Source organism: Erythranthe guttata, chromosome 7 (genome assembly GCF_056151865.1).
Source record: "Erythranthe guttata isolate IM_541 chromosome 7, IM_541, whole genome shotgun sequence".
NCBI classification, from domain to species: Eukaryota; Viridiplantae; Streptophyta; class Magnoliopsida; order Lamiales; family Phrymaceae; genus Erythranthe; species Erythranthe guttata.
Window position 1 is genome coordinate 3,770,132 of NC_142539.1, and position 25,715 is coordinate 3,795,846.

At 33.6% G+C, this 25,715-nt stretch overlaps 3 protein-coding genes across 3 annotated transcripts; 2 read left to right on the forward strand and 1 right to left on the reverse strand.

Moving 5' to 3' along the window:
* Positions 1–8,374: 8,374 nt before the first annotated feature.
* LOC105964201 (chalcone synthase) lies at positions 8,375–10,166 on the forward strand. Its single transcript, XM_088820771.1, has 2 exons — positions 8,375–8,835; positions 8,966–10,166. Exons 1-2 carry the CDS (start codon positions 8,658–8,660, stop codon positions 9,958–9,960), a joined length of 1,173 nt encoding a protein of 390 aa, XP_088676897.1. The 5' UTR covers positions 8,375–8,657; the 3' UTR covers positions 9,961–10,166.
* Positions 10,167–15,827: 5,661 nt separating this feature from the next.
* Positions 15,828–18,919, forward strand: LOC105964209 (chalcone synthase). Its single transcript, XM_088820772.1, is given in 4 exon segments — positions 15,828–16,153; positions 17,874–18,082; positions 18,084–18,812; positions 18,814–18,919. Coding segments are annotated over 4 exon segments (1,194 nt in total). The 5' UTR covers positions 15,828–15,966; the 3' UTR covers positions 18,883–18,919.
* A 1,072-nt stretch (positions 18,920–19,991) lies between these two features.
* On the reverse strand, positions 19,992–25,196 carry LOC105964202 (methionine--tRNA ligase, cytoplasmic). Its single transcript, XM_088820774.1, has 16 exons — positions 24,769–25,196; positions 24,509–24,653; positions 24,193–24,346; positions 23,954–24,109; positions 23,636–23,866; positions 23,401–23,544; positions 23,226–23,316; positions 22,998–23,104; positions 22,319–22,433; positions 22,005–22,123; positions 21,206–21,271; positions 20,986–21,114; positions 20,762–20,890; positions 20,579–20,678; positions 20,096–20,434; positions 19,992–20,048 (listed from the first exon to the last, which is right to left on the reverse strand). The coding sequence occupies exons 1-15, from the start codon at positions 24,920–24,922 to the stop codon at positions 20,346–20,348; spliced, it is 1,929 nt and encodes a 642-aa protein (XP_088676900.1). The 5' UTR covers positions 24,923–25,196; the 3' UTR covers positions 19,992–20,048; positions 20,096–20,345.
* Positions 25,197–25,715: the final 519 nt, after the last annotated feature.

Here is a 25,715-nt window from a genome sequence, read left to right on the forward strand (position 1 = left end):
GTAAGAAATGGGTTGAGATATGGAGTGCACAGTGTGGGGAAGCTTAAAGTGGAGAATAAACCCAAGTGAAGAAGAGTCCGAAGAAAATTAATAGAGGACCCTTGGGCATTCGGGTAAATCTTACGATTCATGTTCGTGTATTAAAAAAAATGATACATAACATAACTAGACTGAATTATGCATAAATTGGGTATTAACAAAAAAAAATGATGATGAAAACCATTATATGGTTTTGCGATGAAAATGATGACGATTGAGGGTTTTTTCCGTGTGATTGTATTAATTAATTAGTCATTCTTTGTCAATGTATTCTGAGTTACCATTCAGAATGAGTGTTCTTGGATCTTTTTATTGCAACAGAGGAACTACATAATTCTGTAGTTCCAATTAAAGAATGATGTCGGTAGAACGAAGAGAATGAGTCCCAGACCCTATATTAAAGAATGATGTTTAGTATATCTTGATAAATGCTTCACACTTTTTTATCTTTGGTTTAATTATCTTTAAACGGTCGCTTCTTAAAAATCATGTATTTTTATTCAGGGAACACAGATGTGGTCTTCATCGAAAATTTTGAGTTATGCAGAAGCTAGAGCGAGCACCAATAAGAGAGTAAGGGCTTCATCTTCTAAAAGGTGGTTTTTTATTCTTTCGTTGCTCTTTTTGTTTGTTTTGTATTTATTTACCTTTTGTACATATTAAGAGGTTGAGCATAGGCATTTATTTAGTATAACTTTTCACTAATTGCATTTCATATTTGTACTCTTGAGTATATATGTTTTACTTTATTTTTTGGTTATGTATTTTTATGTTTTGATTATTTTCATATGATTATTTGCAGGATATCAATTGCTAAAGGAAATATTTAGAAAGAGAGGACATGGATGGAGTACAAATACTTTGATTGCTCTTGTTTAGATTTGTATTCTTTTGTAATTTATTTAGTTTTATACTTTGTTAGGATGTATCAAGGTTAATGTTCTTAATTTTTGTATACGTTGGTAATGTTTATATAAATATATTTTAAGCATTGTTTTTTGCGTTGATGTTCTTATGGATGATTAAATTTCAAAGTCAAGCGAGTTCTTGAAATATTTAATTAACATGTTTAACAAATAGTGTACAAAATTAAAATAGTAATAGTAAAAATATTGTTTTACTAATCTGTGACAGAATTGTGACGGTTCAATACAAAATATAATTTTAATTAGCAAAAGATTTGTGAGGGATTTGTTACCGGAGGTTTGTGACAAACATTTGTGATAGACGTTTTGTGACGGGCATGGTTTTGTGACAATATCTGTGACGGATAACCTTCGGTCAATCTATGACGGATTGGTGACAACATTTGTCACAAATTTTATGGATCTTTGACAAGATATTAGTGACGGAATTATTTTTAATACTAACGGATATTTCCGTGACAAATTAGGTGACGGACACATATATGCGTCACCATTTTAATTAGTGACGAGCCATTTTCTCAAAGACGTATTCCGTCACAACTCTGTCACAAAAGCATGTTTGTGACGGATTTTCATTAATTTAGTCACGAAATTGTCCGTCACAAAAGCCCTTGTTTTTGGTAGTGACCCTAATTTCGCAGAGTTTCGAACATTTGTGGAGTTGGGATATCATAATCGAGCAATAATTTCTGATTTTGAGTAAGTTTCTTCAAAGTTAATATCTTTCAACTTTGAATTTGGGATTTGGGGGGGGGGGGGGGGGGGGGGGGGGGGGGGGGGGGGGGGTGATAGTTTTGATTTCACCCAAAGCAGCGCGGCGTCTTGAAGATTACCCAACCCTAATTTCGCAGAGTTTCGAACATTTGTGGAATTGGGACATCATAATCGAGCAATAATTTCTAATTTTGAGTAAGTTTCTTCAAAGTTAAGATCTTTCAACTTTGATTTTGGGATTTCGGGGGGTGTGTGGTAGTTTTGATTTCACCCAAAGCAGCGCGGCGTCTTGAAGGAAAGAACTTTTGCAATGTGTGAGAAAGTCTATATTTCTTATGGGTTTATGACTTTGAGTTTGGTATGGGTTCGACCAAGAATGTAGACTGGATTGGAAATTTGAGAGTGATTTGATGAGGAGATTGAAAGATATTTTGGAATTGGCTGGCTAGGGTTTATGAGATAAACCGTGAAGTGTGATTTGGGAGAGTGAGGTAGAAATGTGAGGGAATATTATTCCAGGTCAACATTTCAATGCCATATGTTATTCCACGTCATATTTAACGGCGATATAGAGGTCACGTGAGCCTCACGTGCTATTTCCGTCCAAGTTGGCTCACCTTTTCAGTCATCTGTGTCTTTTGGAGACAAGTTTTCCAAACCTATAAATACACCCCCTACAGAATGCAAACTTAGACATTTCAATCTAAAGCATTTTTCTGCACTCATATATAAAGCATATTGTTTATCTCTTCCTTCGTGTCTAGAGAGTCCAACGCTCACGTTATGTTCCATGTAGTTCGATTCTTGTTGTGCTGCAAAAATCGAAACCCTTAAGTCGTTGTATTTTGGGGACAATTGGCTACGAACGTAAGCATATTTACGAGCCAATCTTGTCTTACGGAGAAATAAATTAATTCTCGCCTCGACTTCGTTTCCGTAATAAGCTTATGTTCTAATATTTATTTTGAGATATACCTACTTATATAACAATTTTTTCTCACTTTTTTCGAAAATAAATTAAGCTTTTCAAAGAGAATTCCCAAAATCTATATATATAATATAAAAAGAGGATCTATGCCCTCAATGATTGACATGTGGAAAATGATGATGTCATTTATCAAAATTGCTTAGTTGGAGTTCAATTGATGAGGTGGATTCTTCAATTGGTGAGTTGTCAATTTTATTTTGGTATGTATTTAAGTTATTTCCTATTTAGCATTTATACACTCATTTAACCAATTACCACATGTATATATATTATTTCCAAATTTAATATTTTATAAATCCGAAATAAAAATATTTTATTTTTAATATTTCAAAATATATTTATTGAAAAAAATCATGATACTCAATTTTTGAACGAATATTCAAATAATTTACCATTAGGACACAACACATTATTTAAAATTACCTAACCATAAGCATATATATCACAACACTACAGTGTATAATGAGTATAAAACTTATATAAATAATGTTAAACAATTACTAATTCTCATATAATTATTATTATATATTAAAAATATCCAATATTAACATATTTATGTATAATAAATTTTAAAAATTTAAGGAAATGCGGATCAACTCGTGTTATTTAAAAATGAATTTCAAAGGAATTTGAAGTTTGAATTGAATCTTAAATTGTAATATTTGAATCAATTCAGCTCATGTGTTTTCAATTCGAAAACAATACTCAAAGATTTGAAACGATTAAACTCAAGTCATTTCAATTCGTAGATAATATTAAATATTTGAATCGGTTAAACTCAAAAAATTTCAATAGCGTATTAATCGAAGTAACTATGTATTGTTAAAGTTAAATATCTTTTTTTATTATTAAATTATATCATAAAAAGAATAAAATTTAATTTGTAAAAATCGTAAGATTTAATCGATTCAAATATTATGGTTAGATTAAATCGTACGATTTACGATTTGATTCTTACAATGTATACGAATTAAATTTTATTTTATTTTTTATTAAATTGAATTAAAAGGATATTAGACTTTGATTACAAATAGTTAACTCGATTAATACGTTCTTGTCAATGGTTGAACTTAATCGATTCAAATCTTTGAAACACATTTACAAATTGAACGGACTTGAGCTTAATCGATTCAAGACTTACGATTTGATTGTTACGTGTGTTAGGAATTAAATTTATTATTTTTATGATAAAATAGAATTAAAAAGATATTAGACCTTAATTATAAATAGTTACTTCAATTTATACGTTCTTGTAAATTATTAAACTTCATTGATTTAAATCTTTGATTAATGTTTACTAACTAAAAGTATTTGAGCTTAATTAATCTAATCTTACTATTTGATTAAACTAAATATTAAAAGAAAAATCTCAATATAATATTTTGAGTATATCATTTTATATTAAAGTAAGAAAACTAATTGGAATGATTTACAATCTTTTTTTTCTAAATAAACATCTTATTTTATTTTTTATTCGAATTTGTAACACTATCAATTTAATAACGAACGTGAGATTGTATTAAGTCATGTATTTGTTTATATTTAATTGAGTATTTTTTATATTTTTCAATAGTGGAGTTTATTAATTTATATAACTAAAATTAGATGTTTGGGGATATTGAACCGCAATTCTTTATATTTTTTTTAAACTTTATTAAATTAAATTTGTTAATAATTTATTTAAAATTATTTAAAAATAATGAACGTCGTATTTAATATTCTATTTAACATTATTTAAATACTTATATTTATTTTCACTTTACATTATGTATTGCCAATATATGAAATGATTGTTAGATTTATAAAAAAAAAAAATTAATGTGCGCCAATAGTTAAATAGTATTGAATGTAGTGAAAGGTCTCAATTCAATTATCAACTAATGCATTTTTGGGCAATTATTATTCAATCAAATGAAACTCGGTCTAACTCACTAAGTTAACCGGACTCGAATCTTTAAAATATATTTAAATTAATTATTTACTAAAATCTAATAGTGAAGCTCTGAGACCAGCGCCATCTTAGCCCACGCAATTATTTCACTTCCATCAAGCCCATTTATATGCGTTCAGCTAGACAAGGGCCGGGTCGGGTCCGAGTCAGACCCCCCAAGTCCGGATCCTACTTTTTGGGGACCCGAAACCGACCCGTGTGGAGGCGAGTCCGGGTCTAGGTCGGGTTCACACGGGTTCTTCCGGGTCCGGGTCCAAACCCGGTCATTTAAAATTTTTTTTTCATCTTGACCGTTGGAAAAATAAAATTTGAATTCAGTTAGACCGGATACGGGTCGGTTCCGGGTGGACCCGAGTTTCTAGCCGTTGAAAATAAAATAAAAAAATAAAAAATTTGAATTTACAGACCGGGTCCGGGTCCGGGTTAGGCCGCTGCATTTTCAAAATTAAAAAAAACATATTTTCTTTGCGTGGACCCGACGGGTCCTCGGGTCCCCTGCGGGGTAGACCCGTCAGGTCTCGGGTCCAATAAATCAAGAACCAAAACCGACCCATGTAAAATCGGGTCCGGGTCCAGGTCCAAGGGGTGCGGGTCGGTTCCAGGGCAGGGCGGATCCAAATCCGGGTCAGGCCCGGGTCCAACCCGGTCCATGGTCGTGTCTAAGTTCAGCCCTTACATGCCGAACTGATCCCATCAGAATCACTATGTGCTCATTTTTTCGATGATCAAGATAAAGAATAACACATTTTTTTAAAAAAAAACTAGTAGTTTCAATATTTTTCATTGAATTGATCGAAAATAAAATTAGATTTTGACTCTCAAAACTGAAATGATGAATGAGAAACAACAGAGCTGAAATGTGAGTATTGCAGGAAGATCTACAAATTGCTAAACAATTAGGGAAAATATATATATATATATATATATATATATATATATATATATATATATATATATATATATATTGAATGTGACTCTATGCTTCTGTGTAATACATTGGCTAATGACCTAAATATCAAATCTTTTATTTAAACAATAGTATATATTAATTGTGTACTTACTAGACAAAGCTTAAGTGCATAACCTAACAAATTAATTATGTGCCTCTACAAATATAGGAGATAGCAAAATAAAACATTAATAAATTGCAAGTTTTGGATCCGACTGGTCACGTGATTGAACCCATACCCGTTTAAATAATTGCAGCTACAAAAGAAATAAATTATACATGAATCTGAATTTTTGTGGCACAAATGATGATTTTATTCAATACTTGGCAACTTGTGTGACAACTATTTTATTGTTGATTAATGATAGTCAATAAATGGGAGGAATTTCTGCAGCACAAGTAATGGAATGTACTAATTATTAATTAATAATTCACTAATTAATTACCTAATTCTACCCTAAACAGGCTAAATATTATATTAGATCCACTTTTTATTTTTCTTAGTTATCTTGATGTATATGTAAATAGAGGTGTTCATTTGGTAATACTGTCGAATTGTACTGAAATTTCAGTATTTCGGTAATTCAAATATTTGTACCAATTCGTACCAAATCCTTTGGCTGGTTCGGTTTTTTACCGAAGTAATTCAGTTTTTTTCGGTTCGGCACGGATAAAATTAAAAATCTATTATGATATTTAAAAAAAACATATTTATAAAACTAACTAATTCTTGAATTTGACATTTAAATTTCAATAATCGACCCTAAAAGCAAAAGGTGATTGATTATCAATGGAGGTAATTTGTAAATAATGAAAAAGATTATCAATCTAAAAGTATTTTATAATTTCTTATAAGCTTACAAAATTTAAAATTAAATTATTTATTGGATACTTATATTTGTTTTTTTATTACAAAGGAGTGAAATATGAGTTGCTAATTGTGGGTTTGGCGTTGGGTGGTAAACGAGTTGAGCCGCTCGTGAGCTCGATGAGCCGGCTCGAAAAAAGCACGTACTCGACCTCGAACTCTGGTTTTTCGAGCTCGAGTTTTTTATTAGTTGTTCGTAAGCCCAAGAGCCGGCTCGCGAGCTTTATTTTTTTATTTTTACATATTATTTTTTATTTAAATAATGTATAAAATATATAATATAAAATGAACATGAGCTCGAGCAAAAAGAAAAAAAAAAAATCGACAAGCTCGGCTCATTCACACCCCTACTTGACGTAATTAATTATGTATATACTTTTCCTAGCTTTGATTATAACGAATGAAACAAAACTATTTTAAAATTTAAAAACCTGAAATAAAAAGTTATTAGTTCTTCTGTAATATAATATATGTTTATTACAGTACTTTAAATGCAAAAGACAAAGAAAAAAGCGTGAAGGGAATTAATAAACGTCATGCTAGAAAAATGGATATGAATATATTATAATACGTACTACGTGGCCAAACGTATGTCTCTCATACCAACTACCTCTTCTTTGTTATTACTGTGGCATTATTTAATGTATTGTTTTTAAATTTCACTGAATATGCAAATTAGTCAATTATATGAACAATATAAATAAAATATTATGACGTGATATTTTACTAGGGCCTGTTACTTGTTATGAAAAAAAACCGCTAAATTTTGGCTAAATTACAAAAAAAAAAAATCCCACATTTCCGTAGTTACCAAAATCTTGCCGATGCTTGTTTCCATGTAATATTTCTCAAAAAAAACCATTTTTTTAATTTACAGACGTGACATTTATTTATGCTACTTTTTAAATGTAAAAATTTCTCTTAGGAAGCCTTTACACCACGGAATCTTTACTTCTTCTTGAATATCACATTTACAACTTTTTAATACACTATACTCATCTGATGGTAAATTTTGTCTTTTAAAAAGTATCATAAGAAATGTTTTGTTTGCATGGGTAAAATTGACATTTTTTTTAAAAATATCAACAGAAATTAAAAAGATTTTGGACCATTTTACCAAGGTTTAGTACCAAAAACCTAAAATTATATTTTAGATTTTATTATGGAGGGATTGCTTCAATATTCTCTATTCTCAAAAAACAAAACTTCAATTTTCTCAAAATAGACATCCTTTATTTAATTAAGTAATACTAGCATTTTTTTCTCATGCCCGATGCATTGGATAGCATTTCAAACGTGAAAATACTTATTAATTTAAAATATGACAATTAACAATTATAATAAATTTGTGATATTGGTAATAACAACATCAATACAAATTTAATAATACAAACTGATGTTGAAATATTTTTTCTATATACTTAATTTTCATAATATAAAATCGATTATTAAATAAATGAAATAAAGAAAAATTAGAGAAACTATGCTGGAAGATAAGAGATAAAAATAATAAGAACAATTGAAAAGATATAGAAGTAATGGATTAGGATTGTGCTAGCCGAGATTTAGCGTGAAAGTAATTAGCGCGCAAAAAGTGGCTCCGAAATATATATATATATATATATATATATATATATATATATATATATATATATATATATATATATATATATATATATATATATATATATATATATATATATATATATTATTTCTTTTTACAAATATATCATTATGATTTCTTAGGTTCTCCTAATGTTTCTTATTTTTTATATATAAAATTAAAATTATATAATATAGTTTATGTTAAATTTTCTTGGCCGTGACTACTAATATAATATACATTTCCCAATAATCTAACATTCTCAATACTTAAGTAAGGAAATAAAAATAATTCTCGACTACGTATAACAGTCTAATAATGTAAAAAATTAGGTAGCAAAAAAAAAAAAAAAAAATAGAAAAAAAGAATCACGTTGGAGGTTTGTGCCACGTGGGTAGCTATTCTCCACCGCACGTAGTTAGGGCTTTACTTAACCGGAGAGCGTTCCTCCACCGTTTGATATTCCAGCTACCAACTTAACTAACTCCATATATATATATACCCCTAAATACACTCTCCATTTCTATAACAACACAAAACAAAAATATATTTAATTTATTTTGTCACCACCACCACCACCACCGCTGAAATTAAAACCTACTTCTCATCTCCGGCGAAAATGGCCAGCATTGAGGATATTCGCCGGGCTCAACGGGCGGAGGGCCCCGCCACCATCTTGGCCATCGGAACCGCTACTCCGGCGAACTGCGTCGAACAGAGCGAGTACCCTGATTTCTATTTTCGCATCACTGATAGCGAACATATGACCGATCTTAAGGAAAAATTTCAGCGCATGTGTAAGATTTTTTTATATTCTATTTTATTATTAATTTTCATTCTAGAGAGAGAAAGAGTCTCCCGCCGCTTGACCGAAAATAGTAAAGTTTTTGCATGAATAGTAATTTTGTTTTTTTTTAATATTTCCAGGCGAGAAATCGCAGATAAAGAAGCGGTACATGCACTTGACGGAAGAAATACTGAAGGAGAACCCAAACATGTGCGCGTACATGGCACCCTCTCTAGACGCGCGTCAGGACATAGTTGTGGTGGAGGTCCCGAAGTTGGGGAAAGAAGCTGCACAGAAGGCCATAAAAGAATGGGGTCAACCAAAGTCAAAGATCACCCACCTCGTTTTCTGCACCACCAGCGGCGTCGATATGCCCGGCTGCGACTACCAGTTGACCAAACTCCTCGGCCTCCGCCCCTCCGTCAAACGTTTCATGATGTACCAGCAGGGCTGCTTCGCCGGAGGAACCGTCCTCCGCATGGCTAAAGATCTGGCAGAAAACAACGCCGGCGCTAGGGTTTTGGTCGTCTGTTCCGAAATCACTGCTGTCACTTTCCGGGGACCCAACGGCAGCCACCTCGACAGCCTCGTCGGTCAAGCCCTGTTCGGTGACGGCGCCGCCGCCGTCATTGTCGGCTCCGACCCGGTGGTCGGAGTTGAGCGTCCGCTTTTCCAGCTGGTCTCGGCGGCGCAGACGCTATTGCCGGACAGCCACGGCGCCATCGACGGTCACCTCCGGGAAGTGGGCCTGACATTCCACCTACTGAAAGATGTTCCCGGATTGATTTCGAAGCACATCGGAAAAAGCTTGAAGGAGGCGTTTGATCCTTTGGGAATCTCCGACTGGAACTCCATCTTCTGGATTGCTCACCCCGGCGGTCCGGCGATACTTGACCAGGTGGAGTCAACTCTAGCACTCAAGCCGGAGAAACTCCGGTCGACCCGGCACGTGCTGAGCGAGTACGGAAACATGTCGAGCGCGTGCGTGCTTTTCATACTCGACGAAATGAGGAAGTCATCCGCCAAGGAAGGGATGAGGACCACCGGAGAAGGGCTGAACTGGGGTGTGCTTTTCGGGTTCGGGCCGGGCCTGACGGTGGAGACGGTGGTTCTGCACAGCGTCGCTATCAACTGAGAAGCCCTGCCAGTCAAGTTATTTAATGTGGGAGTGTGACTTTTGTGGACCCTTTTTAGTTTTCATTTAATTTGTGTGCCCTTTTTTTTTCTTTTTTTTTTTCTTTTTTAATTTGTGTGTTTTGAGTTATTTCTTTTATATGTTTGGATGTTATTTATTTAATTTTCTTAAATATGGTAAATAAAGGAATTCTCATTTTGAGGAAACACACTATTTTAATTGAATAATTACCCACTATGTACACATACGCAGGGGAGGATTTTTCTTTTCCAAATTGCCCTATCAACGCGTCGCCGTACTGAACCCTACCGATTTTGTACCAAAATATTTCTACCGAATTATTACCGTATCCTACCGAAATATTTTGGTAGGGCAACGACCCTCAATATTATACTATTAAAATAGTATTACCCTACCGTACCGAAATATTATTAATAAATAATTTTTATTTTAATAATTAATTTATTATATATAAAAAGTGAACATAGTATCCTAACTAACTATTATTATTAGTTAAATTAATTATACTCTTTAGATATGTCAAAAATATTTTAAATTGCTTTCATTAATGATGATATAATTGATGTTAAAAGTTTTTATGTTATAATTGTATTTACGAAATATTTCACATTAGGTAAATTAAAAGCATATATTTAGAATACTTATATCTAAATACTAGTTTTGAACATTTTAAATATGTATATACCTTGAATTTTTTTTGAAAAAAATGATATTCAATTTAGATTTAAATAGTAGTCAACATAAATTGGTAATTACCATTACCATATCCTACCGTACCGAAATTTTAGTGTACCGATTTCAGCATACCAAATTTTTGGTTGGGCAATGGTAATGAATTTCATAATACCGAAATTTCGGTAATGGTCGTCATACGTATGAGTAAGTGTGAATATGTGTATTTTTGTTATATTTATTTATTTGATTTTCTCTAAAACTGGGCATATATATATATATATATATATATTCCTATATTATGTATGGAGCAGATCGAATTCGGTGTCTCCTAATTATGGAAGTACTATTATCAATTAATATTAGTAAGAGTATATATTTTCTTGATTCGTGAATGTACGAATTTTTTTTTTCTTGTTGAGAAAGTACGAATATTGATTACAAGACAACACTTGACATGTGAAAAAGTTCATATGGATAACAACCTAGTACCTACCTAGTTGAATGTAACCATAATTCTGGAAATGTACATTAACATACGACGTGGCCAAATATCTATCTCTCGGACCAACTACCACTTTTTTTTCCGCCTCATGTCATTTCGTACATGTTCAAGTTTTCTTTTATAAAAAAAACTCTTTAGTTCGCCGGAGAAGACATTCGGCGAAGAGCTTCTCAGCGGACTTAATTAGGGTTTTTTCGAGATAGATATCGAAACAATGTGTGCACTTATATTATTTGTTGTATTGAATGAGATATACTCGAACATCTTCCTCAATCCTCGATTGTTCGAAAAAACTGCTCCGTTCACCTGAAATCTCGGGGCTTGAGCCTGGGGAGACACTCTGACGCTTAAGTTAGTAGGAAAACGTATGTTTCACTCATTAGACGTGTGTTTTGATGTAAAATAGATCATACCTTTTCGTGCAGAATAACATTGTATTTAATATTTATAGATAATACCTGTAAGTCTCCTAATGGCAATAAAATCGTCAAGATTTTGAGTCAATTAAACATAATAGAATTGACCATGTCCACTAAAGGACTTCAAATGCAAATATTTATACGAGCCCACTAGATTGTCAAATCGACCCTATCATAAGGATAATTTACTGAGGACGAAAATTAAAACAAACTAAAAATCTCATATATTCATTTCTTTTGGGACCAATTCGAATTTTATTTTAGTTTAGTATATATTTTACGTACTAAACTAGAATGACTAGTTAGCCCACTGTCCATCAAATTTAACTAACATAGTCCAGTCCATTTCTATTTAGCCCAATACAAAAAAAATAATAGAATATATATTTGCCTAGCTAGTTTATCATTTCGTCTTTTTCGACTAAACATCATAAAATCCCCCTGTGTTAAGAAAACTTGTGCCAAATTTTCCTGTATTATTTTTTTTTGCGTAAACCCCCTTGTGTTTTATTTTAATTTGCACTAAATTCCTTTTCCGTTAAAAGTTAACACAGTTAACTATAGATGGGGTTTTATGCAAGTTTTTTTGTAACATATGGAGATTTGCATAAAATAATTTAAATTTTAAATGAATAAATTAATTTGCATAAAATCCCTTTGTATTGTAGAAAATAGGGATAATTATAGTTTTGGTCCCCAAAATTTGCACATTTTTCACTTTTGGTCCCCCATTTACCGCCGTCAACAAAATACACACTAATGTTGTCACATTTTAACACATTTAGTCCCTCCGTCTGTTTGACCGTTAAGTAGTAACGGTCAACGGTTGAATTTGGGGTTTTTCTTTGAGAAAATTGCAATAAGACCCATGTATTCTTTCAAAATATTCTAAAAACCTCTAAAATTTTATCCAACCATAATTTAACCCCTATTTCATCAATTAACCAATTTTAACCAATGACCCCGATTTTTTAAAATTGGGTAGTCCGACGTTGACTTTCTTTTTAACTCGGTTGACTCTTTTGTTGATTGATCTTTTTTCCCCGCTGTTGACCAATGTTGAATGTTGGCTTAACTCCGTTGACATTTTTTTTCTTGATTTTTATTTTATTTTTATTTAAATTGTTGAGTAATGGAAAAATATAATTAAAAAAAATCAAAACTAATAATCGGCGAGAAAATAATATCATAAAAAAAGTCAAAATAAAGAAAAAAAGGAAAAAGTCAACGTATCTCAATGACGGAAAATTTTTAAGACAAAAAAAAAAAGATAAAAAGTAACGGCCGATGTTAGCCCCAAAAACCGTTATAGAGTGGTTATCTCATTCCAAATTACTCCGAACATGCCTAATTCATCTTCTTCATATTTTCTTGGGAAAATTTTGGGATGCGTTGGCGGTTCCACGAATAAAAAATTGAGGGGAAGAAATTATGGATTTTAGAATTTTTTTTAAATTGTATTTACGCCCTAGAATTTAAGATAAAAACTTTGTTAGAAGTTTGTAACTTTAATATTACGATACTACATATTAATTTATTGTGTTATACAGAAATTGTGTTGATCGGACAAAAAAAGTCAAAGGAAAAAGTTCGTAAAAAATCAAGAAAAATAAAAAAAGTCAACATTCCGAGAATACAATTTCGATGAACGGCGTCAAAATCAATATTAAATAAAAAAAAATCAATGCCAAAAAAAAAAAGTAAAAAAAAAAAAATCAACGACGGTCAACGGTTAGGAGTAATGATGGTAAAAATTGGGGTCGTTTGTCAAAATTCATTAAATGATGAAATTGAGGTTAAATTAGGGTTGAATAAAATTTTAGGGGGTTTTAGAATATTTTAAAAGAATGCAGGGGTCTGAGTGCAATTTTTATCTATGAAAAATCACACATTCAACCCTAATTCAACAGTTGACCGTTACTTATTGACGGTCAAACAGACGGAGGGACTAAATGTGTTAAAATGTGACAACATTAGTGTGTATTTTGTTGACGGCGGTAAATGGGGGACCAAAAGTGAAAAACGTGCAAACTTCGGGAACCAAATCTGTAATTATCCCGTAGAAAATATGTACTAAATCCCCCTATGTTACAAAAAATTTGCATAAAAAACCCTCTATAGTTAACGACGTTAACTTTTAACGGAGAAGGAGATTTCGTGCAAAGTAAAATAAAACACAAGGAGATTTTACGCGAGAAAAAAAAAAATATAAGGGAATTTGATGCAAGTTTTTCTTAACACATGAGGGTTTTATATATGCTGATTAACCCATCTTCTTCATTTTATCTTTGTTTCTTTAATTTACTTTCTTCATGATTTCTTCTCTTTTCTAACTTCTTCTGCTTTATGCCTTCTTGTTAATTCCTCATTTCCTCATTTCTTTATACACGAATACGTGGACACGACGATATGCGGATACGGATACAGGGATACGGCATTTCCAAAAAACTAGGATACGGACACGCGAGATACACGTAAATATAAAAAATATAGGGGTATATTTATAAATAATAAAAATATAGGGGTACATTTATAAATTATAAAAAATATGTATAAGTCGTCATCGCATAAGAACCGCTCGCCCTTGTTGCTCATGTTCTTGGTCGCCATCGCATGCTAGACTTTTGGAGTTTTGGGTGGACTCACAAAGAAAACAGATGAAATATGTATTAGAGATAATAGAAAATGCGCATTTTTTTTATTAGGGTTTTTTCTTAAAACGTAAGAGAAGTGTCCCAACTTTTTTAAAATTGTGGATACTGCCCGATACGGGTGTCCTACTTTTAGCAAATTACGACACGGCCCACCACAGGTGTCCGAGAAGTGTCAGGGTGTATCCGAGTGTCCATGTATCGAATACGGGGACTCTTCACCTTCTAAAAGTTTCAGTGCATGCAACATAGATTATTTCCCTTCTTATTATTTCCTTTAAATACGCAATTCAAACAAGCTTTTAATTAACTAACGATCTAGTATCGAGTATCCAGGTAATTTGGTTTGACGGTCAACTCCAGATCGAATCAATTTTTTACAAACACAGAAAAAATTTAAAATTAGCACCCTTATAAATTATGAACGTTGGAACTTGGAACACAAACAATTGTATTTAATTGCACAAAAAAATATATATTACAATTGATCCCTCTCATAAAATAATATTATTATAGGTGGGAGTGATGTCTAAAAACAATGAACAGTACATGGGAGTATGTAAGAAGAAAAAATCGAGTACATATAAATAACTACTCACTAAGCACACATACACACTTGGATGTGTTATTATGTATAAATCTATGATTTAAAATAATATTGTGTATTTCACCAGGTGTAGGTTGTACAAAGCCGGGGACATGGTGCACTATTTACTTGGGGTAATTAAACAAATACGTCTGAGTAAATTATTCCACGTGAGTAGATAATATTTTAAAATATTATTGCCAACGGAGCTAGATCGATAATATTTTAAAGTCTTGAACGCATAATCAAAACAAATAAGTCAGGGTAAATTATTGCATCGCGATTCGCGAGTAGATAAGATTTTAAAATATTATTGCCAACGGAGATCGATAATATTTTAAAGTCTTGAACGCATAATCAATCACTTAAGGTCCGTTTGGTTGCCAAAGATAAGTTATGATTAACTAAATAGTTGGACTTAATTTAATTTTTGGTATCCTCAATAAATTAACTAAATAGTTGGACTTAATTTAATTTAAAGTAAAACTAATAACTATTAAATTTCAGTTCAAAAAAATAAATAAAAATAAACACTGCATAATATCCAATAAAACTTCTAACAACAATTCATTATGTCAAAATCCTAAAACAAAACTTATAAGTGTATTTTTCGAAAAATAAGTATTATATAATATATACTATTTATAGGTGTATTTTTCGGAAAAAAAATCGGAATTTTTCGGGATTAATTTCGGAATTAAATCGGATCGGAAACCGGAAATTCCAAATTTATTTTATATAAATCCAATTCCAATCCAAAAAAATCGAAAAATTTCGGAAATCGGAATTTCGGAAGTCGGAATGAAAAAAGTTTTTCCAAAATCGGAACTTTTCGGATTTCGGATTGAAACTGGCGGAAATTGGAAAATCCGTTCCAACTTGCACCCTTAGTTGAAACCCTAAAGACTGAATCCCCCTCTCTCTCTCTCTTTCTATATATACAAGTAATTTAGATAGGCATTTCAATTAGTTTTCTCTCTTTTCTTCTCTTTCCTTCTATTTTTTATCATAACCCACAACAAGCAGTCATGTTGTGCCATTATACCAAAGCTTTATTATCACCACTAATAGCCAGTCGTTGTTATAACAAAAAAAATATGTTTTCCATCATCATCAACCCGAAAACGACAAGTACTATATTGTCGTTCTAAAATGACGGCCGCCGTGGAGGAGATCCATAGGGCGGCTCGACGTCGGGCTAAGGGGCCGGCCAACATCCTAGCAATCGGAACAGCAACTCCGGCAAACTGTATCGACCAGAGCACATATCCCGACTACTACTTCCGTGTCACTAACAGCGAACATGAGACCGAGCTTAAGAACAAATTTAAGCGCATTTGTAAGTTTTCACATATGTATATAATCAGGGGCGGACCCAAACTTTGTCTTGGATGGCTGCCGCCCCTGCGAGATTTTTCTTGTTTTACCTTTTTTATTTTTAATAAGGTTTTATATTTATTTATAAATTATAGTGTGTTTTGCCCCCTCAAAAAAAACTTGTAGTCTATGATTTTTAAGCTTAAAAAATCCAATAATATGATAATATATTTTAGATTATACTTATTTTTAATTAAAATAATTTGAAATATTTAATTTTTATTGTTGATATGTACGAAATATCCCAAAAAATTCATAGTTCATTTTCCCCTGATCTTGGCCCCATTGAAATATTTAATGATGGATTCATGTGTTTGACCACATATTGTTAGTGATGATAGACAACCACTTAGAGTTGATCAAGGTCAAGTAGAACCTTTTTAGAACGGAAGCACAAGAGAAATTTAATACTGTCAATTAAATTTATAGAATACGATAACTCTAGAATCCACTAAATAATTGAGAGAAAATTCAGAAAATTTATTGATAATTAAAGATGCTGAAAAATAAACCCTAGAGCAATTATTTATACTAAAGAAAACGAAAAAATCCTAATCAAACTAGGAAAACGACAAAATTACCAAAAAAGGCAAAAAAGAAAAAAAAAAAAACTGAAATAACTCCTAAGCCTAGTAGAATACCGAAAATTGGAAACATCCCAACTTGCGGATTTCAAATCCGATTTTTATAGAATTAATTATGAATTATTTAATTTTTTCGTAATATAGCAAAAACGTCGTTTTGAAGGCCTAAACGACCTCGAAACGCCAAAATCCATCGCACATCACAGCTAGGGATGGCAGCGGAGCGGGTACCCTCGAAAAAGTGCAATACCATTACCATTACCATTTAATATAGCTCAAACCATGACCATACCAAACCCATTTAAAAAGTTCATGGAAAAACCAGAACCATTACCGCGAATATCCGGGTACCCACGGGTACCCATTTACCATTTAAATTACGGTAATAAAAAATAACTTTGGGTCCGATAACGTTTAAGTAACTCTCAGAAAAGAGGAAGAAAAAAAGAAAAGAGAAAAATATATATCCTCCCTAAATTATTTAATACTTTATTTAAAAATTTGCCAAAATATCATTTTTATTCATATTTTGTTGAATTAATATATATATATATATATATATATATATATATATATATATATATATATATATATATATATATATATATATATATATATATATATATATATATTAAATGGTCGGGTACCCATGACCGTGAAGGTAAAACCAGAACCATACCAAAACCATGACGGTTTTCTTTTCTCTTACCAAAACCATTACCAAACCCTAATGGTTTCGGTAACGGATTTTAAACGGAGCGGATACCCGCGGATAGCTAGCGGTTGGGGTTTTTTTGCCATCCCTAATCACAGCGCATGTGTTTAGCTCCCCTTGTCGTTCCGATTCGGAAAAACTTGGCCCCACACAATTCCGCCTCCGCCATCTCTGCATCAAAAGCATGTCATTAAATGACAAATTTACCCTTCTTAAACATTCCATCTTGCGAAAAAAATCCTCCTGTATGCAAAAGTTGATTTTTTTAGAAGGTGAAGTGCTATTTGGCATATATATATAAATATAAATATATTACATGATAGTTTAATTTGCAGTAAATTTTTTGTTTAAGTAATGCAAATTACAAAATAATACGCATGCAGGCGAGAAATCAACGATCAAGAAACGGTACACGCACTTGACGGAAGAGATCTTGAGAGAGAATCCGAACATGTGCGCCTTCACGGCGCCGTCGCTGGCTGCCCGGCAGGAAATTACGGCGGCGGAGGTGCCGAGGCTCGGCAGAGAAGCCGCCGAAAAGGCCATCAAAGAATGGGGGCAGCCCAAGTCATCGATCACCCACCTCGTCTTCTGCAGTCTGCACCACCGGTGGGGTCCACATGCCCGGCTGCGACTGCCAGCTCACCAAGCTCCTCGGCCTCCGCCCCTCCGTCAAGCGTTTCATGATGTACAACCAGGGCTGCTTCGCCGGAGCCTCCGCCCTCCGCATGGCCAAGGACTTGGCGGAGAACAACTCCGGCGCCAGAGTCCTCGTCGTCTGCTCCGAAATGACGGCCATGTCATTCCGCGGCCCGAGCGGGACCCACATGGCCACCCTAGTGGAGCAGGCCCTGTTCGCCGACGGCGCCGCCGCCGTTGTGGTGGGCTCCGACGCGGCGGCGGGGGTGGAGCGGCCGCTTTTCCAGATCATCTCGACCGCACAGACACTATTGCCGGAGAGCGAGGGTTGCATCCAGGGCCACCTCACCGATTGCGGGATGATGGTTGAGCTCGAGAAAGATGTACCGGAACTAATATCGAAATACATCGGCGCGAGTTTGAGTGAGGCGTTTGACCCTTTGGGTATTTCGGATTGGAACTCTATTTTCTGGATAGTGCATCCGGGCGGGCGGGCGATTCTTGATGACGTGGAGGCTGAGCTGGCGCTGGAGCCCGAAAAACTGCGGTTGTCGAGGCGTGTGTTGAGCGAGTACGGGAATATATCGAGTGCTTGCGTACTGTTTATAATGGATGAGATGAGGAAGTCCTCCGCCGAGGAGGGGCTGAGCTCCACCGGAGAAGGGTTGGATTGGGGGGTCATGTTTGGGTTCGGGCCGGGCATCACCGTGGAGACGGTGGTACTGCGTAGTGTGGCAATTTGTTGAAAATTAAAGGTTCGGCGTTGAGATTTTTTGTTGTTATTGTAATGTTGTATTTTGTTATTTCTTCTTATTATTATTATTTTTTAAATGAAGGTAACCGACAATTAGGGGTGGAAATTGGAATGTATTTTTTGAATTCCGCCAATTCCGATCCGAAAATATCAAAATTTGGAACTGTATTTTTCATTCCGATTCTTCTGAATTGAATTGGCATGGTATTTAAAATTTTTGGAAATTTTAATTTCCGATCCAATTTTATTTCTGAATATTTCTGTGATTTTTCGAAATATATAATGTAGTTTTATGATATGTTTTGTAATTCCATAATATAACTTATATTATATTTTATATGAAAAATATAAATAATGCAGGATCAAGTAATTATATTATAAAAAAAAATTGGTATCAGAAAATTATGTTTCAAATTTTCAATTTATTGTTCCTACATTTATTTTTATTTATTGCGTTTTGTCGAATTCTCATTTGGATGTTCTTGCATTTTCTTGCAAAATTTCAAAAAAATAGAAAAATAGCCTGAAAACTAATGTAATTTCCGAATTTGAAACAATAAATTATAAGCTAATGTAACTTCCGAAATTCCACCAATTTCGCCAATTCCGAGGCATTCTGAAATCGGAATGAATTTTTGCATTCCGATTTTTTTAGAACGGAAAAAAAATTGAAACCCATTTTTTACTTCCGAAAAAAATTAGAAATTTTCCGAAAAAGCTATTCCGTCCGATTTCCATCAACTAAACCACCCATTGCATGGCGCTTCTGGCTCTTATGTTTTTTAGTGTCTAAACTCTTTACACTAAAACACACTTTTCCCACATACATATGGTATCTCTCTAAATTGTTTGTTCGGTCAAATCGAAGTTATTTTCATTTCATTTTGGGGAAATATATTTTGAAATTTTTGAAAAAATAATGTGATATTTATTTATTTTTTATTGAAGACAACAATTATTTACTACAACAGTCGAGTCGAATCATGTTCTGGGGATAGAGAAACTTTTTAAATTGTTTAAATTAGAAATCTTGTTTTAAAACCTTAACGAACACTAATTGCTTCATTGCGGAAAACAATTAAAATGGAAATGGAAATGATTTCAATCATTGGGGAACAAACCAATCAGACATTTAATCATTGATCGAAAAAACGAATGGACGTAGCTAATTCTTACGAGTGTATACGGATGAAAGCTACAAAACGAATGGACGTAGCTAATTCTTACGAGTGTATACGGATGAAAGCTACATGTTCATCTCATGCCCTGTCTTACGTTTGGCGCTATGATGATATAAGGATGTTATCCAAACTATTGTCGGAAATATTTTTCCTTAGCTCGTGTCCTCTCACTGATGGTGCTAAGAATTTTATATCACGATACCAACTATCTATATCTATATCTATCTACCGGGATAAATTACTTTTTTCGGCCCTATACAAAATTTTTGTTAGTTCGTTCGTCACTTTCTTTGCATTTCTTCGAGGTTTATATGCTTGGTGTTTGTTTTGGCGGGTTTTTCCAGCTTCTCCTTCTTCGAAGTTTTACCACCTTTAGAAGAATAAACATACGATGAAGTAAGCATAACATTAAAACAAAATCTAGTATAGCCCGAAGAAGGATCACACAAGAATATTTTGCGCAATATGTTAAAGAAAAGAGACGGAAAAAAGAAAAAAAGAAAAAAAACGAAACCTTTCTTTGCAGCAGCAACTTCAGCTTTCAGCTTCCTGTCCTTCCTATCTGATTGACTGCCGGCAAATTTATCCGTGTAAAATTTTACGTCCTCATCTTCCTGCAAATTATCATATCAAATGTTTAAAGTAAAGAAAAAAAGTTAAACCGACAACAAACGGAATAGACAAATGTAGAATATACCATTTTTTTGAACAATGGTGATGGAATTCCGATTTTATGAGGAGTAGGTAGGATCTCCCAAGGTCTTTTAGCCCTTTCGACTAAGTCGTCAGAAAGTGAAATGCATTTCCAATTCAGCTGCGTAAGTACCTAAAATGAATTATGAAACACAATCAATTCATTTATCACTACCAAGTTATTATTTGCCGCTCCGTTTGATATCAAAACTAAGCTCTTAAATTTACCTTGACCGAGAAAGACGGCATAAAGGGCTCGAGGAGGCAAGCAAGCAGATAAACGACTCCAGCTGATGTCTTCAGAGCCAAAGCACACGTCGGTTCGTCTGTCTTGTAAAGCTTATAGTAAGGGGGGTCCTACATCATCGAATTTTTTAAACAAAAATCTTTGCCTTATTATAAACCGTGGCATTTTAAAAAAATAGAGCAATGTAGGATGAAGTCTTACTTCCAAGTATTTGTTTCCTGCACTAGATATTTCCATGGCTTTCGACAAGGCTTCCCTTAGTTTCACCTATAAATTAAATGCCACTCGGAACCAAGGTAGTCAAAATCAGGATTTTAAGTGAAATCGGAGAGGGGTAGTAAAATCGGAAACGTAAAATCGGATCGTAAAATCGTAAGATTTTACATGTATTGTAAAATAAATATATTTAGTACTTACTACTTAGAAAACATCTGTAACACAAATAAAATAAGTCATAATTTACATAAAATATGTCCTAACAAATATAAAACATCCCAACATTAATTAAACATAGTCTAACATAAATTGTGTTAGGAGATAACTGAAACTAACACTCACAACCGCTGGATGTTTTTTTAGCAGAAGAGAAGTATTTTCTTCTCGTCGTGATAGATTGTTATTTTAGGGCATGGCTGAGCTTTATATATTTTGGATTATTTGGTATTTGGCTAAAAATTTCAGTTAAAAAACTGAATTTATGAGTCCAAAATCCAAAATTTCAGCCCAATTCTTGACAAAAACCAAAATCGCCAAAATCACACTAAAATCGCGTTTTTAACAATTTTAACGATTTTGAACGCGATTTCACACGATTTTAGGGCACCTGCAATTTTGGTGCGATCTTACTCCTTTACAGTGTCTAAAATCTTAAAGTCTTACGATTTTACGATTTAGATCTCGATTTTAACTACATTGCTCGGAACGTTAATCGAGGCGGAATGAGGGTCGTTGTGTACCAAAAAAGAACAAAGAGAGACAAAGTTATGGATCAATTGGTTACCTTTTCCATTGCATCTACATATTCTTGCACAAGTTTACCGACTTTACATCCGAAGTCTTTCGTTGGCGGATGAGAATCAACGCACCGACCTACGGGGATGGCGGACTCATATCCTTCGCCTACATTGCCATAAACCCAATAATTATTTAACAATAAAAAAATATATATATATTGAAAAATGAGGAGAAACATCACAGATACCTGGTTCCCTAATAAATAAGAAGCAGTCAGTAAAATGGTTTCCGTGCTAAAAAATAAGAAAAGTTCTTAACCGAGAAACAGATTTGATGAAAAGCTCCCTAGATTGAACATACCTTGACCTTTGGCAATGAATTTCAAGACACGGTTGATGAAGTTTCCGAGATTGCCCACCAGCTCACCCTTCAGCTTGTCTCGCAAATCGGCCCATTCGAATTTTGTGTCTGATCCCTAATATCGTGAATTAATAACGTAATCAGTGTTTGTCGTGATTCGGTACAATCTAGAGCATGTATGCAACTAGTTTATACTATGATATGTTTTTTTCAAAAGTGGAGAAGTTTTAGTTCGTTCTTGTTTTTTTTTCGGTTTCGAAAAATACAAAGGCAGATAGTTGGAAAAAACTCATCTAACATACTACTACTAAAAATAAATTCAACCATACCACCATTTCCCCATATCGAATAATGAATAACACCATGCCTAATTTAACGAAACAATCACAAAAATAATAAAAAAAATAAACCCAACTCTATTAATTCTCATAAAAAATAAATATTCGACAATTTGACAATAAGTTGTTACTTTTTGCTGATATTGTCATGAGATCAAAAGAAACTAAAAGCAATATACCTATGCAACTTCATCAGTACTGCCACAAATTTTATCTAATTTATTCGAGAACCATTAGGACCACCAGAAATTCGTCTTAATCTCATTTCAACATTTTTTTATTTTTCTCGTGCCAAATCTAACAAACAAAGCATAAGAGAAAGTGCATTACGAAGAGCTTACCTCTGGCCTATTTGCCAGCAAATAGTATCTCCAAACCTCAACGGGAATATTAGTGTCTTTTGCATCATTTCCGAACACTCCCACACCCTTACTCTTGGAGAATTTCCCTAAAATCAAAACAATTGAAACATTTTGGTTAAAGAAAATCAAATTCAAAAGTAGCATACGAAAGAAAGGTGCCTCACAGCCTGAAACAGTTAATATATTTTTTATCCGTGCATATATTACCTGATTCGTAGTTCAAGTACTCTGTAACACTGATCGTTTTCATCATAGTCCATCTTTCACCGGTTCCAAGAAGAGTGGATGGGAACATCACCTGAAAATTTTATACGGAGGTGTCGTATAGCTCGTTACAATTACATACTTCCCGACTGCCAAGATTAATATTTAAAAGACTTACAGTATGGAAAGGCACGTTATCCTTGCCCATAAACTGGTACAGCTCCACATTTTCAGGATTCTTCCACCACTTTTCCCATTCTGCCGTGTAGCACGAAGTGATCGAGACGTATCCAATAGGCGCATCGAACCATACATAAAACACCTAACCACAAAAATTGCAAAATAGTAACATATTATTTTGTCGAAAAACCAACACAGAAAAAGTAATCAGCGTTTCGTGTAAATCAATTTACCTTGTCCTTAAAATTCTCGTGTGGAACAGGAACTCCCCATTTCAAATCTCTCGTGATGCATCGTGGCTTAAGCCCTTCTCTAAGCCAAGAGTTTGTTATTTGAATCGCATTATGACTCCACCCTCCAGACGCTGACGTGGCGCTGATATATTCTTCTAACTTATCCTTCAGCTTTGGAAGTTCAATAAACAGGTGGTTTGTATCACGTATGCATGGAGTATCCCGACAAACCTGTTCATTAACCACAACCACTAACGTTTAAAAAAATCCTCTAAATGTGAATCTACGTGTTAGGTTAAAATGCCGATTTTTTCTCACCTTGCATTTTGGTTCAAGTAATTCTGTGGGGTTTAAAAGCTTCCCGCACTTGTCACACTGATCTCCACGCGCACAATCGTAATTACAACCAGGTGTTGGACAATTACCCTCCACAAGCCTGTCGGCCAAGAATCTTTCACATCTATCACAGTATAGCTTCACCAACAAATTGATTTAATAAGCTTCACCAAAAAAAAAAAAAAGAGTGATGGAATATTAATTTAGGAATAATATAGCACCTGCTGCATTGTGTTTTCTGAAAAAAAATCATTCTCCCATAGTTTCTTGAAAATTGCTTGACATACTTCAGTCTGCTGCGGACTCGAGGTGCGCCCAAACTCGTCGAAGCTTATATCGAACCACTCATACACCTCTTTATGAATTGCGTGGTATCTGAAAAATAAAGAAAAATTAAATTTTAGTATGGGTGTAAATGAATTCAATTCCTGGATCAATCCGATTAATTTTTCTGAATTTTAATTCATACAAGTTCAAATACGATTTTCATATCCAAAAAAATCCAAATAAAATTTCAATGAAAAAAACAATACTTACTTATCACAAATTTCTTGAGGAGAAGATCCTTCCTCGATTGCCTTGGTTTCAGTAGCCGTACCATATTCATCTGTACCACAGATGTAGAGTGCATTATACCCTCTGTTTCTGCAGTACCTCGCATAAACGTCGGCGCTAAGAACACCTATTCAAAAATAAATCAAAAAAAATATATTATTTATAAAATAAACGCAATTAAACTACCGATTACACACAGTGCGATAAAATTAAATTAGGTTTCAGAATTTAGATGTACTTACATCCGATGATGTTTCCGAGATGGGGAACGTTGTTGACGTACGGTAACGCGCTAGTTATCAGAATATTACGCTTTCCGGCAAGCGGAATCTTCGGTGCGTTGGTGGCGGCCGTCTCCGGTGGAGACGAAGAGACGATCGCTGCGGTGGTGGCCATCTCCGGTGGAGACGAGGGGTTGTGATTCGCCGAAGAAAGGGGAGCCGCCGGCGGTATGTATATTGGGGGTTTATTATTTGGCTATTATTAATATACAAAATCTCTGGAATAAAAGCAGTTATGCCACAAAATTATATTAAAAAAATCTTTATTTTTTGTTAATGGAACGAATCACAAACAAAAGAAAACAAACATTATTAAATGTAGGGCAAATTACAAGAAACCTTCTTAGTTAAGGTAAGATATAAAATTACAAAACTCCCACCTATGTTTGGGTAATTACGAAAAAGACCCTCTGATGTTTGTTGTCCTCTTAAACAGTCCTTCTTACGACGTTAATCTTAACCTAATCTTTTTTATTTCATGGAATATTCCTCTGATACTGTTATTTACAGATTCCAAATTTCCGTCAGAGTTATTTTAAGCATATTATTTAGTTAGGATGTAGATTGTATATATTTAAAGAAACTCTATAATTACGAGATTTTATACCAGTGTTGATTTTAATTTTATAAATACTAGCATTTTTTTCCCGTGCGATGCACGGGATATTATTTCTAATGTGGAAAATAATCAATTTAATACATAATAAGAAAATATCATACACTAAATTTAATATAGTAAAATTTAATAATGTAGTATTATTCATATTTTATATAACATTGATTTTTTTAAATCTGGCATATTAAGATTTATAATCCAAATATATAGATTAAGATTTAAAAAATCGTATTTCTATCTTTATCTCTTAAGATTTGAGATATATTGATGAAAAATCGGAGATGGACAATTA

Excerpts from the sequence above, each read along its gene's own strand:
- LOC105964201 (XM_088820771.1), top strand. The coding sequence starts at position 8,658 with ATGGCCAGCATTGAGGATATTCGCCGGGCTCAACGGGCGGAGGGCCCC. Across the intron at positions 8,836-8,965 it reads GGAAAAATTTCAGCGCATGT|GCGAGAAATCGCAGATAAAG; the intron begins GTAAGATTTTTT and ends TAATATTTCCAG.
- LOC105964202 (XM_088820774.1), bottom strand. The coding sequence starts at position 24,922 with ATGGCCACCACCGCAGCGATCGTCTCTTCGTCTCCACCGGAGACGGCC. Across the intron at positions 24,654-24,768 it reads TCTCGGAAACATCATCGGAT|GTGTTCTTAGCGCCGACGTT; the intron begins GTAAGTACATCT and ends ATTTTTGAATAG. Across the intron at positions 23,545-23,635 it reads ACGAGAATTTTAAGGACAAG|GTGTTTTATGTATGGTTCGA; the intron begins GTAAATTGATTT and ends TTTTGTGGTTAG.